Source organism: Vidua chalybeata, chromosome 10 (assembly GCF_026979565.1).
Source record: "Vidua chalybeata isolate OUT-0048 chromosome 10, bVidCha1 merged haplotype, whole genome shotgun sequence".
Taxonomy (NCBI): domain Eukaryota; kingdom Metazoa; phylum Chordata; class Aves; order Passeriformes; family Viduidae; genus Vidua; species Vidua chalybeata.
Genome location: NC_071539.1, coordinates 35,591 through 52,376, shown reverse-complemented (window position 1 = coordinate 52,376; position 16,786 = coordinate 35,591). Strand labels below are relative to the sequence as shown.

At 39.8% G+C, this 16,786-nt stretch overlaps 1 protein-coding gene across 4 annotated transcripts; it reads right to left on the bottom strand.

Annotated features, from left to right (window-relative positions):
* Positions 1-1,757: 1,757 nt before the first annotated feature.
* GYG1 (glycogenin 1) lies at positions 1,758-16,486 on the bottom strand. 4 transcript variants are annotated; one of them, XM_053952104.1, is made up of 8 exons: positions 16,408-16,486; positions 12,950-13,085; positions 10,888-11,062; positions 10,403-10,565; positions 6,807-6,933; positions 3,444-3,663; positions 2,770-2,820; positions 1,758-2,547 (listed from the first exon to the last, which is right to left on the bottom strand). In XM_053952104.1, exons 1-8 carry the CDS (start codon positions 16,412-16,414, stop codon positions 2,386-2,388), a joined length of 1,041 nt encoding a protein of 346 aa, XP_053808079.1. In that variant the 5' UTR covers positions 16,415-16,486; the 3' UTR covers positions 1,758-2,385. The 4 variants fall into 4 exon arrangements, with proteins under 4 accessions (XP_053808079.1, XP_053808081.1, XP_053808080.1 ...); XM_053952106.1 differs by lacking the exon at positions 16,408-16,486 and adding an exon at positions 15,223-15,313; XM_053952105.1 differs by lacking the exon at positions 2,770-2,820.
* Between the last annotated feature and the right edge of the window lie 300 nt (positions 16,487-16,786).

Genomic DNA, 16,786 nt, shown 5'->3' with positions numbered 1-16,786 from the left:
TTAGAGCAGAAAACTGCTTGATGTATCAAGTGATGCTATTGCAAGGAATAAAAAGGGATCTCTGCTTTTCTGCAAAAGCTACCTACACAGCAATTGCGAAGGAAATAGTGGGAAATAATGACATAAAGGTCATTTTATTGAAAATAAGCTGCATAGAATTTAGTATAGATGTCATACCTTTCCTGAGGCTGTGGTAAACACTTGATCACAGTATGAGTTACAGAGGCTACAATAGAATTATTTTCACAGGTTATCTTTTTTCACTAACTGTATTTGTTAATGCAAAACATGCTGGCTTTCATCTTATTCAGCATCTCTCCTTATCTTATTGTATTAACGTAACAAAACATACATGCTAAACCAAATTTTCAGGCAGGTAATAAGTATCATACTTTTATACTTTCTTGGTTCTCTCCAGCTAAGCTTAAAAAGAAGTAATGTGCCTATTCTCCAGTATGAATACAGACAAGGGGAGGAAAATTTAGATTGTTTGGCTTAAAAGGAGTATTTTACTATTTTCCATAGAGTAGTCTTTGAGTATGCAGAACTCTCCAATATTTGTTTGATAAAGTATACTTTTGTCATTACAGACTGTACAGACTGTAACCAGTAATCCCTCCTGCTTTCACACAACTTCAAATTTCTCTGTTAAAAAAAAAAAAAAACAAACAAAAAAAAAAAAACCAAAAAAAAAAAAACCACAAACAAACAAAATAAAAAAACAGCAAAACAAAAAAAACACACCACAAAAAAACCCAAAAACACAGCAAAAGAAAAACCCATACAAGAAAGGGCTAGTTACAACCTGGAGTTCAGACACTATGTTCTTTCAAGTAGCTACAAGCTACTTTGGTTTGGACCTCATCTTTCAGCATTTTTTTTCTAAATGGTGAACAACTAAGTCATAGAGCAATTAAGTAGTGAAAACAAGTTAAGATAGACCAACCCTTACACTCATATTATGTCTTCTGCTTTACCAGCAAATGATGAGAGCTTGTTGATTGTTTCTTTTATCTCTAGGCTCAAGGTTTACCACCATCACTAGATTCCAGCCAAAATCCTCCTTTACTAGGAAATAAGAAAGTAATATTTACTTACTGTTTCTGGATTCATACAAGGTACAGCTGTCAAAAAACAGTAATTTTGTTCTGTTTAGACTTTCAACTAAAGGATAGAAAACCTTAGTACAGATGATAGCCAATCTCTGTCTGTCATCAGCATGCTTTATTTTTACTGCTTTTCCATGTCTCTTGGAGTACATGTAGCCTGAGTGTAGCAAAAAAACCACTTTATTTTACTGTCTTTATACATGGAACGAGTAGTTTCCCTTACCAGGGTAGGTACGGTTACTTCAGCAGCTATGTAATCTTTCTTTGCCAAAGTATTATCACAGTTGTTTTTATGACTAAGTTCAGTGTACAAGGCTTACATTAGGGATGGTGCTTCTTTAGTCACTTGAAAGAAGGATGCCTTCTTCCCAAACTTCAAGTTACTAATGTAAACAGCTTCAGCAGGTACTTCCTCATGTGCCCTGTCCTGTATGCACAGCAAGTTAATACAGAGATTGGCCCTAAAAAGCTCCCTGGCAAATGACTAAGTACTTGTCAATAATTACAAACTAAAAGCTGGACATTTGCTAATGAGAGCTTGAGTAGCATCAGCAAAGCTTAACGGATATTTATACCTGTTGAATATTTTAGTTAGACTGCTTTGGAGCTCCTTTTCTTAATTGTTCAAGAGTTTAGGGAAGACAGAAATGCATGACAACTTTTTATTTTTGTATCAAGTGCAACATTGCAAGGAACAGATAAAACTCAGTTTACTAGTCCCATAGTATACAGAACTGAAAAACGCATTCTGCCATGCTGCAGGCACTGTGCGTAAGAACCTGGTCAAAATTTCAGTGCAATTGTGACTGGAAGAGCAAAGCAGTGCTATTACTGTTACAACTGTATGTACCCCAGTGTCATTAATACATTTATGGTAAAGCAGAATGGCTACCACTCCAGTGTATGAGCAATCCCATGAATTAGATTTTACATCTAAAACAGCAAGCAAAGGAATCAATGCTAATCACCTAATGAGGTGAGGTAACAAACCCAGTTTAAAGAATATGTTGAGCCAATTGATCAAAACAGAAGACATTTTAAGCTGAAAATACCTGGTTTTATCTAGTAGGGAGAATTGGAAATTGGGCAGTAATAGGTGGCCCAAGGATTCTGCTTCCTAGCTTTTGCTCAGTCTTCATCTGTAGCACTGCAGAGGCCTTCAGCCAAGAAGTTTTTCCTCAAGCTACTAGCAAGTGTAACTGACCACCATCTATAGCTTTCTAGCTGTTAGTTCTGGAACAAGTCCTTGCATCACCACTGTTTGAGACAGGCACTTCTACTGAAGGTAAGTATCAAGTTTCTTCTTGATGTTGTCAAAGGAATCCGCTCCCATATAGTCAGCTTGGCCCTGTTCCCACCGTTCCTTGCGTTCTTCTGAAGATTCAGTTGGTAATAGTGGTGATACTGATACGTGGGACACTGCCTCTGTAACTTCTGCCTAAAAGGAAAAGTAGAGTAAAAACATAGGAATACTTTGTACAGCTAAAGCGAGTAACAGGCCATAGAATGGGACAACAAAGTTGATGTTATCATGCGCAGTAGCAAGCACAGCCAATGGGTAGGGATTGTGCAGCTTTCCTAGCAAAATAACAAAGCAGAGTTACTGAAGTTAGCAAGGGGAAAAAAAAAAATAAAAAAAGTAAAATTTAAGTCTTCATACCTCTCTACAGAAGCCACAAGAGAAAGCCAGAGTATAGACCAAGCCCGATAGCTGCAAATAGTTTGTTAGAAAGATGCAAGATTACCAAGAGAAGCACATCTGAGGAGGTCAGTAACTTAGATCTTAGAAAGGCTGAGAACTTAAACTGGTCCATGTACTAAGCTAAGACTAAGAAGTCTGCAGTCAGATGCAGGCTGCTAAACTCTGTGAATGAGAAGTAGAGTTAGAAGCATTACTTTGGTTATCCTAGGCTTGCCTAAATGTGATTCACCATGCAAGATCTGTATGTACATATTTGCATGCTGAACCGGGGTTCTTCTGCTTGAGAACCTTATTAGCTGCAACACATTAATACTTAGACCCTTCTCTGTATAAATTAAAGAAGTTACTACATCAAAGAAGTTACTACAGTATAAGACCTGGTACTACATTAACTACGTACATAGTTTGTTTTAGGAAAGCATACAGCCATGTCCAAGACCTGTCTAGCATGCTTCTCTTTTGCAGTATTATTTATTCCAAGCTTAAAAGGACAAAACTAAAACACCCTGCATCCCACAAACTAAACCACACCCATGCTTTGAGGTGGACAGAGGGAAGGGAAATTGATGCGATGGTAAATAACCTGTCATCCATACGTAGGTATGGATGTACAAGATTATTATAGCACGTACCATATTTACCCCTGTAGTAATTTCTTTAACAATTCCATGCTGTTCTAGTAATGGTAAAACATCAGCTATGTAGGTATCCCACCACATGTTGAGGAATTCTGGGTGAACTATTTTAGGGTCATCCATGTTGCCCTTTATGCTTTTTGTTCTGGAGTCATATGTATAGTTCCATGGCTTTGTGCTTCCCAGGAAATGCACCACCTTAGTATTTGCACCAAACCTGTTGGGCAGAAAAATTTTACAAGTCAGTTTGTACATGTGTCTAAAAAACAAGCTTTGATGGGCAGAAATAACTTTTTTTAACCTGTTATTTCTGTATTTGTCCAGAAAACAGAAATATGAATATATTTAGGAGGCTAAATGCTAAATGATCAAACTGCCAATGCCTATTGGGACTGAAAGCATTGCGATACAATGGAAAAAATGCAAACTGAATTCTACATTGCACTAGTCAGAATACAGCCAAAACCTAGTGGTCTGGGCTACTTAAATACTTACAGACAACTCAAGTCTTTAGAGTGATGTCCATAGCTCAGGGGAGAGCAGTCTCAAGCAGCCGTTGCAATCGGAACTGGTTTTAAAAGTGAAAAAGATTCTACTCCAAGGCAGCAAGCCAGAGAGTTAAGCATGACAAGTATTATGTAGAGAACGGTCAGTGGTAAGCGTTACCCTTTCAGTTTATAGCCCTGTAGAAATGGATCATTGGATGTCTCTGCTGCAAGGAGACCAGGTCCCTGCAAAATAATAACTTTGTATAACCAAGGCATTTCAGAAGACTCCTGATCTCCATGCAGCAGGGTCTTGCTAGACAACCCTTACTTCCTAAACAACCTTAGGGCAGCCACACATGGGTTTGGGAATGGGTTGTTTTCGTTTCTTTTTGAAACCATTTAAACTCTGTTTTCAATATGGACTTCTAGCTTTGTCCCAGCTATTATCAGTATGTTCTTCTGTATTAAAAGTAAAGATGAGATGTGTCTCTTCTCAAGTACAGAACTTAACACTGAAAGAGGTAACATTCATGTCATTCTCCTACAGTTCCAGAGCTGGGTTTTAGCTCGATTCAGTTTTGTGAACAAGCAATAGTAGTCTGTCTGCTAACAGTGACTATCTCACCTAGTTTAGTTTGTATCACATTACGCTTTCTTGTCGACACAATATGACTGAAATGGAGAGTAACATCAAGTAGCTTGCCTAATGTTTTATTAAGCAGATGCTGGTCATTTTGACCAGGACTCAGGCATTAAAGACTTTTGAGTATGGAGACAATACGGGTGTGTTTCAAAAGCCATAGAATATTCAAACCAAGTATGCATTTGGATGGATTTGTAGGTTTCCTACTATTTTAAGGTCCTTGACTATATTTCAAAGTTCATGTTCAATGTTTTCAATACAACTGATCTTATTGCAGAATGAAGACTTACGTGTGCGTGAAAGGCCTAGTATTTGCTTTAACTGCATGACTTTAACTGACTTCAAGAAGTCAGTTACTGAGCTTTAACTTTAAACCCCAAAAGTCAAGATTTAGCATAAGGGGACTACCTTAGTTTTATTAGCTATCAGTACTAAACACCCTGAGTTTTCTTCATCTTAGGCTGCTGCTGTTCTGAGAAAACTTATTGTTCAAAAATCAAGGGAAGTTAAGCTAGAGAATAGAATGCATAAGAAGTATCACATGACATTTGTTGCAAATGGAGAAGTGTACTCTTGGTATCCTGTCCATTCACAGTCAGAACAACAGATGCCAAGCTTCTACAATGGTTTCAGCATCTGCTTTCTAGATACTTTCTGGACCTGCAATACTTTATTTTGGCATTTAAGCTCAACTGTTAGGAAGCTTTATGTCCACATTGGCCTCAGCAACTAATCTGTCTTTCCACATCTCCCAGAAAAGTCCTTCATCAATGTTTTGAAGTTAGAGAGCATTTGTCATGAATTGGCATTTTCCTTTGGAAAAAGGATTACTGAGACTGCTGTGAAATCTAGTCTCGCTGTACAAAGCTGCAAAAAACTTAGCTATTGTTGTCAGTAGGCTTAAATTTCACTATATTCTAACTGTTGATTATCAGGAGTGTAGCTGCTGATCTAACCAAGGTTGTTCCACCTATTGAGCAGGGAATGTTACTTACAAGGGCTGCACTTCCAGCATTCTATTTTTGAAGGTCTGATGAATTCAGTTAAGCAACTGATTCAATCAGTTAAAGATAATTTTTGTCAGGAGCGCCCAGGTCCAATTAGTGTTCGGTGGCAACTAAGTAATTTGTAAAATTAAGGTCACGTGACTAACAGCCAGTCATGGAAAGAGGGCATACTTCACAATAGCTGTTAAGTTTATCGAATGCTATCCAGCTACTTAGTCATTCTGAGGCTTGCATATATTTCTTTAAATAAGTGTTCCACTTTTAGCATGACAAGATTCCAAATAGTATTCTGATCACAAGACATAGTTTGATCTTGAGCCAGCAAGCCCTGCTTATGCCAGCTGCTGCTTTAGACACTAGTAACCTGATGTCATTCAGAGATCAGATTGTTTTTATGCACTTGGCACTTTCCCTCTTCCTTGCCTCTGACTTCTGTAGCTCATAACAGATAGAGTTTCTGTGTAACACCTCAGTTTCACTTCTTTCCCCCCCCCGCCCCCTTTCTCCTGGATTGTTATAACACTTCAAGCAACCCTGCCTCTCACATACAGTTTACTCACACACTACATTAAAGCTGCTAGCTAGGGAGGATACAGGCTTTGTCACAGAGGAAACATGCAATGATATGTGTGATATGTGGTTGCCTGTATTCTTTGTTCCATCTTGCTGTTACTTAAGGAACTGAAAGAGGTCTAGAAAGACTGTTAGGACAGAATTCTAGCTTGATACAAATCTGTGTTCACCACACGTATTTGAATGGTATAGGTTGATTAGATGAAACTGTAACTACTGGTTGTTAAATACCCTAAGTCACTGGAGTGAAGAAAGGGCAAGTTATCTAAGTGGGAAGGATACCACCAGTGACATGCTGAAGGTCAGCTCAAGTTGATTAAAGAGCCTACTGCCATTGGTTAGAACTGTACTAGACTGTATCCTATACTGGAGGAGTGTTTTTTTCCTTTTGCAAGTGACCTGTCAAATGTGCTTACTCAACTTCAGCGTTATCACCAGGGATGAGTGGTTTAAGCTGCAGATACAGCTGTATTTCACTTTCATCAATTCATTTTTTTTTTTTTTTTAAGAGAAGAAATTATGATATTTTGAGTGGCAGGAACAGTCTACTTCTAGAAAACCTGTGTAAGCTCACATCATGCCTATTCATTCTGTTACAAGAAATTAGTTTTTGTAAGCTCTGAAGGTCTTCTTGAAATTTTCAACTTACGCTTTAAATGCTGGAAGGTAGGAATATACAGAAGTGCTGCTCAAATTATAAATAAACGGTAGATGTTTGCTCATGTCTGTTGTTGCCCAGCTGCTGAAGAACGTGTTTAATAACCCCTGATCTGCACCTAAAAGAGAAAGCATTAATAGGCTACGAGCATCAGACAGCTGTTTGAAGATCTTTTTCAGTCACTTTACTAAGTAAGAGTTGGTAATGCAGTTATCATGTCCTGTAGAAGCCTGGCACCAGAGCACTACACTTCTATTTGTGAACAACCCTGTAAACCTTGCAGCCTTTGAATATTCCAAAAATGCAGAGAATAAAATAGTATATATGGGGTTACTTTTGTTAAAAGATAGGAAGCTGCTCACAAACTCTGCCATTCACTTTCTTTTACAGCTTAAGTTCAATCTGTATAAGGCAGCAAAAATACCCCAACAATAAAACAGTACAACTGAGCACTGCTCAGCTGCAGCTCAGAAGATCAAATGGCAACAATTAGTTTTATTACTTATGCTTACAGATGCATGACCAACATCATCTCACTGACAGAGTTAGGGTATCAGTGGCCTGTTAGACCTGCAGTCCCAGATGCATCTACTTCCACACTGATCGGACAAGAAAAGCACATGTAGTCTTGGTGACAATTCTAGTAAAACTCCATCAAATTCCTTAACAGACAATAAGTGTTCCTAATTCTGTACTAAAAAGCTCCTGACTAACCACTAAATGAGGTAACAATCTGTGTTCAGAGGAGTTATGTTTTAGTTTGCAAGTAGAGGTTGTTACAAGGTTAAGTGAATCTGAAGTTGTTTGGTATCTCAGTAGTAGATTAGCTAAAAAAAAAAAAAAATATATATATATATATAGCCTTCAGGCCAGAGCAAACTAGTTTATAAACAGCGACTGAGAAGTAAAAACTTATTTATTTATCTATATTCATTCATTCTTTATCACAGTGAGTGCGATTAGTCTTTAAATAGTAATCATCCCTCTTATCAAGGAGATTGAAGGGAGTCCTCTGACTTTCACTTGCTGTATTCTTTCACCTATCACTGCATTCACAAGTGGCATTACTAGGGGGTAGGTAAATGGATAGCTTAGTTAGCAGAGAATGTTTCATTTTAATCTTTCATTTTCTTAAGCACTCAGTCTCTGCTGACTCAGGAAAAAGGTTTTTAGTGGCCTATGATTTGATTTAGGGCAGTATTAAGGTTTATACCATCAGTGCTGTTTGAGCAGAATTTGCTTTTTGCAGCTGAAGTATCTAGACGCTGGGCATAAACTTAGATGTACGGACAGTACACTGACAAATATAAATTCTAGGTATCCTGTTACAGCTCTCAGCATACATGCAGCTTGCAGAGTGAGAAACAGCCCAGAGACTCAGTCCAGCAATTTCAAACCTCTGACTTGCCTCTCAATCCATAAAGGAAGGAAAGCACTTTTCAAAAACTTGTATCCATCATAAAAGAACTGAAGGGGAAGCAACAGTGTATTTAATTTACTTTACTTTCTCTCGCTCAGATTGTTTTACATACTTGGCCTTTTTTCAGATTGAATGCATTTGTGCCAAAGCAGACAATGAAAGCAGCATCTAGCTGTCCTAATTCAGACTTCAACAGGATTATTGTTATATAAACAGGATCTCAGACATAAGGTGAAAAATCAGGCAGTACTTATATTAACTACATATTTACAGATACATATCAAGGTACAATACAAGAAGACTGTAAAAGGAACTATTTTGGATCCCAGGCTAAAGAGCCAGATGATTGTCTAAGCAATAGCAACATTCTTAAGGTAGCGGTATTACCAGATTTCTTCTAAAACCAAACTTTTTCACTACTTTTAGATGGTATCTAGAGCAGTTGCATGACAGGTTCTTTATTATTTAGAAAGGTGAAGTTTAGACAGAGCAGATGTCTACATAAGTAGCCATCATTCTGCCATTTCTGGACAACAGCACTACATAGGAAGCAGTTGTCTGCTGTTACATGCAAGAAATAGTCTGGAAGGTCTTCTATTCCCTAGTTACTCCTAGTGTGGACAAGGTACTCGCAGCTTGACTTCAACTACACATAGTTTGGTAGGTTGTTCAGTTTGCATTCCTGTGTCCCATTGAAAGCAGTGATCCTTCACAGGTTTCTCTTACTGAGTTTCCTAGGCCCTTTTATTACTCTCTAGGTCAACTTAATTTTCAATTCCCTTTCTCCCTACCAAAGTTCTTGAGCTCAGCAGTAGCTTATGCAGATAGTCTAGGTCTCCATGGCGTCATTACTCAGATCAGTGCTACCATTTAATAAAAACTAAGTAGATTTTGAAGCTGAAGTACAAATTACATTTCTAGAAATTTGATAACTAAACAATTAGCCCACTATTTTTGCTGTTAAGTGCTGCAACAATTGCTTTGCGTTTAGGACAGAGGAAGTTTCACCATTGCATGGCTTTAGCATTCAAGTCAGAAAGCATATTGTAAAAACAGTTCTATACATTTGAGCTTTTTTTGATTGGTTGATTTTGGAGGGGGTGGGATTTTTTTGGGGGGGAGTAGGAGGGAGTGTTTGGTTGGTTTTGGAGGGGTTTGTTGGGTTTAATGCAACGATTCAGAATTATGCTATAGACTTTGCCATAGCGGGTGATCAATTTGCATCTTTGACCTTTATTACATGGCAGTATTCATTTTTATTGGGTAGCACTGACCATGCAACTGTGACCAATGCTCTTTAGAAGGCCGCACACAAGAGCCCCAACAGTAACAAGGATTATTCTGCAGACTAGGAGTGACATCTGAATATTTTACTTTTCACAAAGTACTGAGAGGTAAGTCAACAGGCTAGCTCATTATCTTTTATCTGAGAGTTTCATTTTATGGTCTTATTTCCATCATTTTTTGTAATTTTTTTTAAGTTAGACTTTGTACCACCGTAGTTACATAATGAAATTAAGTGACAGGAGACAGTGATACTCAGAAGCCTTTAACTACAGCTGTCTCCAAGGGACGTAGGCTTTTACTGCAACAGTAACAGATTTAGTAGACTTACAGGATGGCACAACTTGGTTTCTCAAGCTCAAACCTGGTACAGTGGCAGATCCCAGGTAACCTATAGTGGGAAGCAGCCAAGGCTACTACATGCACTTGATATTGGGAAAGAGACAGTCACCACCCTATAATGACAGGAAGCCATCCCATAGCATATGAAGAGATAGCTGTACCTTCAAATCCTTCAAATGTTTGATTCTCTGAGGCTGTGCTCAAGTTGACCAGTACTATTTTTTCTACAGCAGCTTGAGCTAGTATAGAACACCCAAGCCTTGAGTGTTAGGAATGTCTGAAGCATAATACTGGAGTTTCATTTCTTGTTATATGATTCTACACCTGTTAGTCTGGAGGCCAAACTCAGTTTTTATTTCATTAAGTCTTAAAAAAGTAGTTTTACTACATATTGTAATGACAGCCTCTATTTCTGAGGATACAACTTTTGCATAGTTACTTTGCGAATTCTGTCATACATAGTCCCCAAGAGATGTATGTAGTTACTGAGCCATCCCACCATTTTGGTCTAACATACGCTGAAATACAAATTAATACATACCATCAAAGCTGCCTTTCTCTGTGGCAAACTGTAACAGCTGACTGTATGTTTCAATAGAAGGTCGGTAAACAAAAACTCCTGAATTAAAACAGTCGGGCCAGCCTGGATCTGGTGCTGCAGATAGCTCTTCTCTCTCAAAAAGCTCATCTATATTTGACAAAACCTAATTGCAAAGGAGTTAAAAAAATGCTTTTAGGTTAGGAATTGTGGTATCATGTTTTCATGGATTTTGGCATCAACACTAAGACATGAAAGGAAGTTCTGGTATCAGTGTTCATCTTACAGAAGACAATACTTCACAGAAATAGTCCCCACAGACTTCATAACAGTTAATATCGTTTAAAAGGCACATACATTCTTACTGTTACTAGTCCATCTAGTAAAAGGCTTCTATTACCCCTACTCTTAAAAAAAACCCCACAGAAGAAAATCCAGCAATCCTGATACTAGGTCTTTGAGAGGTACCACAAGACCCAGCCACTTACCATTGTGTCTGCATCCATGAAAACACACTTTGAAAACTGTGTCAGCTCCCAGCAGTGAAGCTTTGTTAGTGTGACGCCCAACTCAGGTCTTTTCATTAACGCCAAGTGTGCTGAATCCCCACTATCCAAGACATTTACCAATATGACTTCATCAAAGACTTTTTCCAGCACTTTCCTGGGGAAGAGTCAATTGGCAAGATTTAGTTCTAGCATTACTCCAACAGTGAACCACATGACAGATTCCGTAAAGAGAAGTGGAATAACAGGGAACCTGGCAACACTTCTTGCTGAAAAGAAGTAAGAGTTGACTGCATATTTTGGAACGTACAAGTACACCTGTCTACCATAAAGTCAGTAACGTGCACATTTAGGGGAACAAAGAAGTCTCTTGGGTGTTTTTGTTTTTTTTTTCCACAGAGTATTAGTTGGCATTGCTATCAAGTCCAGTAAGCCATACGCTGAGCTTTTTTTTTTTTCATCCAGACTCTGATTTCTGGCAACTTAACGGCCTACTTTGAGCTGACAAGAAATGGGAAGATGTTAGACTAGCTTGAGCAGGACATTAGCTGAATCAGAAACAGCTGAGACACAATTTTATGCAATACTTACACTGTTCTGGATTTGTGACATCTGGGGCATCTGAGACATCAGATAACCAGATAACTAGATAATCAGATAACTAGACCTAGTTGCTAAAACTTTATCCCATAAAGTCTTTTCAAGACTGACTTAGTCATGACTGTGGGTACAAAATGTTTTGAACCAGTATCATATTCGCTAAAGAGTGACAAACTTTCAGGCAGTGTAGTGAAATTTTGTGGCAGATAACCAACCTTTGCTTTACCATCAATAGAGCACGACCATTACTTCAAGAGATTAAGGTGTTCATGCTGCTTAAAAAAGGAAGCATCAGTAAAGGCTTACTGTTTTACAGCTTATCTTGAATGCTCAGCAATTGCCAGGGCTTGTAAATGAGTTTTGGAACTCTGCCTTGCAAGGCAGTCTTTATACTGACAGTTGGTCCATTGGTGGGTCAGCACTTCTGAACTTCAAGCATACTTTCTTAGTGGAGACAGGGTGAGAAATGCAAGTTCCAATTACACCGTTAGGTACATAGGTATCATTGGTCTAAGGGCATAGTACTAGGTGGCTTTTACTAGCACATAGGTACATTTAGGGTTCATCTGGGAAGGGCACACTCACCTAGTAAGCTGAAATGGATGTTGCTATATGCAACATTTTAACCATTTAGCTGCCAGGAGACTCCAGGCAAAGTCACTGCATTTTTTTAATTGAGTCACCTCTCTATTGTGTCTATATATTGATAACTCTTTCCAGAATTCTTTCCCCATGCAGAGAATCTTGACCTATCATCTGTAGTTCCCAGAGTTATCAACTGTTTCGTTGTCTTTTTTTTTTTACCCTCTTACATGTGGAAAGAATCCAGTCCACTCCATAGTGAGACTATTCTAAGGAGGCTGTAGGAAGCAGTTGCCTCTTAATTTCATTTGATGTACTGTGGTGACCTTGTTAGATGCCTCTGTTCAGCTGCTGATTTGACATACTTGCTGCTACTTCAGTTCTGCTCGCTTCTCCCATGAAGTGTCTGCTAGATTTCAATAGAGCTTGTGTTATATTATGTCAATTGGGAATACTTCTGCAAAACAAATACCAATTCCCTGCTCCCACCTCCACATGCATACACATAGCACTAACAAATGCACGGGCAATATCACATTGTTGGACAATTCTAAGTAGGACTACAAAAGAGCAAAGATCCAGCAGAAGTATCAGTATCAAGTCATGGTTTAGAGCTCTAACTGCAGACTATTTGTTTAACTCATCATAGGGAAGGAAAAAAAAAAACCACACTAAAGCATAAACAGTTTCATGTTTGAAGAACTTACAGAACTCCAGATAGTACAGATAAATTGAGTTCTGCTGAAATTAGCTGTTTAGCTTCCAGAGTTTTGAAAGGTTACTATCAAAGAAGTTAACTTCCATTTTTCAACCTGCACATCAGCAGTAACTGTTGCAGTCTGAAGCATGTAAGTGACCTTACCTCATAAGATCTGAGACCTGAGGAGTTATGAGTGCAGTCAGCTTCCTTGTTGTTCTGTACTGTTGCAAGGATGAACCAAGTACCAGTGCTCCTTTCACATAGGAGTCATTTGTGGCTAGAGTCACAAAAGACTGGTCTGGAAGAAATCAACGTGGTCAAGTTAGCATGATCGGCTACTTTAGTCCGAGACGGATACATTAGAAACCTCGTATTGTTAGGTAATCTTGCTGTGAGACCTCCAAGATGTGCCCTTTAATTCTGTGTACAGGGCCTTCCTACGTGACTCAATGAAGCAGATTGCTTGCATAGCTATATTTGTTATTGGTAACTTGACACATGGTAAAATGCAGTAAAATGACCCACAAAATCAAGACTGCTGCAAGAGAACATCAGTTCAAATTTGCCCACAGGTTAAATAAGTCATGCCAAATGTAGAGACAATCCAAAATTCTAAAGAGCTCTACTTGGGCCACTAATACGCTATTATGCAAAAAGCGTTTGGAGTCTTTGGGCTTGCTTTTGGCATTGAAGTTAGTAGGGCTTTGTAGAGTTTCTCTAGGTTCAGCTCTCAACCCTGAAGCTAAAGCAGCATAAACCTTGCAATTCATTTTCAAATGAAAGTAAGCATTGAATTATATCTTGGACAACAGTTTTAAGTTTTGCTAGCTCAGGATTTTGCAGATGAGTTGTTCTGCAACCCATGACTGCAGCTCTGTCACAAGAATGCAAGATTTAAATGGGAAGTAACTAGTAATACAAAAAGCAATTTAGAACTTGCAGGAACAATTTTTACTCTTCGAGCAAAAAGAGGTACTATAATTTTCTGCTCCAGCTGTATCTTAAATATCGCTTAAGACAGATTGTTTTGCTCTATAGTACTTATTGAAGTCATATCATACAAGCTTTGCATTCTTTCATGTTGTTTTAAACTGCCAGAGGGGGACTCACAAAAGCAAACAAGAAACTTATAAAAGTTATTCGGTTCACTGTTAACTATTTTAATGTAGATCTCCTTTCAAAGTTATCACTTTACAAAGCATGCTTTTTTCTAGGAATCCATTTTTCACTCTATCAACAAAACAGCTTCTTCCTAAGAATTTCAAGAGTCAATTTTATTTTAGCAACTTCGATTTCTTTTCTTTACAGAAGGTGTTAATAGGTTAGATCAGAGTGAGAATTCTGGGCACTTAAAGGCTTACTATCAAGCCTAGTAGTAAGATTAAAATACTGACTCCTTTCAGAAAAATTGTTGTTTGGCACAACTCCTAAGCTCACAAGACAGTCATCATCAATATCTTTTTAATTTAATACCCCCTTAACAGTTGACAACAGACAATCATGTACCATAATTGCCTATAAGCACTGCAAACCTGGTCTGCAAGATCTATAGACCAGCTGCAAAACCTTCTATTTTGCTTAGCAGCAAAACCAACTAGTCCCAAGGGATTTAGATTATAGTGGTCAATCACAAAGATCAAAAAAGCTTCTATAATGCCAGGAATAAAGATATTTTGTTTCAATTCACTTTTAGCTGCCTGTTTGTACTAGTTCATATTCAGCAAATCTGCAGAACAACTTTACCTTTCTTTGAAAGGGCAAGTGTGTAACATTTTAAGCTGTACAAGCATCCTCCTAATAGGACAGCGTTTTTCATTAGGTAATCTGCATGTTGCTACTCAATACATGGAAGTCTGACACTATGCTCTCAGACAGCTCACTAAAAATCCAGTGTAGTCAAAGTGGGATTGTGCCCAATATTCATCTGAATGTCGTTTTTTTTTTTTTTTCCCTAGCAGTGTAGCACTAATTCTTAAAGTGACCTTGCCACTGAAAGAAAGATCTTTTCTTCAATGACCTGTTAGCAGATATACTTCTACTCTGTCTTATCTTGAAACCGAATATTCACACACACAAAAGTCTTTAGGGAAATAAAATCAATTTAATGATGGAATAAAGGCTAAGAAGCCCCCTACTGCATCCCAATTCTAGGAGGAAACTTTACAACTGCTTGACAGGAGGTGACTATTGCCAACCTGGAGACCATCTAAGGTCAGCATAACTTTCCAAAGTTTTGAATAAACTATGTTTTAGTCTATATCTAAAGTTTCTATTATATTTATAGCACCCTGTTTGTGTTCTATACCATCTATATATCATATCTAAGTGTGCTATTCTGTACAACTCATAAGTATACGAGTCCATGCTACAGTTTGGGCGAGACCAGTTGGTGCTTACTATGGAAGTTATATCTGCGAAAGACTAGTCCATTCTACCTAAACATCAAGTATTTCAGCTGTGCAGATCTCCCTTCTCATCCTTTTCCCCTTCTCTGTAAACACTTTCTTCACAGAATCTTGTGTTTATACAGCAGGCATTGTTAGTTAGGCCTGAAACATAATGAACTCTTGGTGACAGCATGTCCTCAAAACCTCACAGAATGAGAGGCAGTTACACAGCTTCCTAACTGATGTACCCAGACAAACCCATGCTACTTCAGAGAACTCTTTGGCTGCCCAGTTCATAGGCTATAATATCTCCTTGCAAGAGTGTTTGTGCTAGCCCTTACACACCCATAAGCATCCTGGAAGTCTGAGCTAGAAGCGATCTTTCATTTGATGGCGTGCAGGAGATTACTGTAGTGCTTGCCCCAGATCATTTAAAAAATTCCCCTGGAAGATTTTTCATAGGCATAGCCAGAGTTCACAGGTGCTTTCCTTTTCTCCTAGTCTCTGAGTTAGGTGCTAGTATATCTGGTTTTTTTTTTTTTTTTTTTTTTTGAGTACAGGATTCCTAGAGAGACAGGAGCATCTTATCAAGACATGCATCGGAGGGCAGACTTCCAGCAGGCTTCCAGACCTGAAAATGAAACCGACTCTGCTAACAACTTCAGGTGAAGATCGGGGGGAAAAAAACCACACACAAAAAAACCAAAAAAAACCAAAAAAAACCAAAAAAAACCAAAACAAAACAAAAAAACACCTAAAAAAAAAACCCACCAAAAAACAAAACAAGGAATAAAGAAGTGACACGTACGTGGAGAGCCGTAAGGACCTACTCGCTGCAAAGTATCAAAATCACAGCAATCACAAGCTCTCTCCGGCGTTTCAGGACAAGGCTGAGTTTTCCCCTGTGAGCCGCTGTAGCCCTACAGTGGCCTCTCCGGCCCATCCTGCTCCCCGCCACGCCGGCGACATCCCTCCCGTTAGGGAACGGAGCCTGGGTCAGAACATCAAGCTAGGCGCAGAAATAGCCGACACCATACGCGTCCTCGCGAACCGCACAGCGATACCCGGCGGGACGGCCCCGAACCCCCCGCGAGTAGCCCCCGCCCCCACCAGCCGGAGCCGCCTCGCCGCCGGGACGGCTGCCGAAAAATAGGCGCGGTCGCGGCGATCCCGCGGGCGGGAGCGCGTGGCGGCTCCGCGAGCGCGGCCCGAGCCGGGCGGGCGCACACTGACCTGCCATGGTGCCGAACGCCGGTCGGTGCGGGAGACGCGGCCGCGCTGAGGCCGCCCCTTATATAGGGGCGGGGCCAGCAGCGGCTCGTCTGTTACAGCCGGAGGAGGCCCCGCCCCGAGGAATCCCCGCGGCGCCGCGGGCGGAGCCCCCGCCATGGCCTCCTGCGGCGGCGGCACGTCACCACACCACCACCCCCCCCCCCCCTCCAGCCCCCCCCCCCCAACTTTTCTGGGGCCTACACCGCGCCCTCCCTCTCCGGGAGGCCTGAAAACCCCCCGCCCACCCACTCCTGTGCCTCTCGGGTAAAGCGGAGCTTGAAAATGCTTCAAAATGCTCCACTGCGCGAATAGAGGGTAGGACCGTATCTGGGTGGCTTAG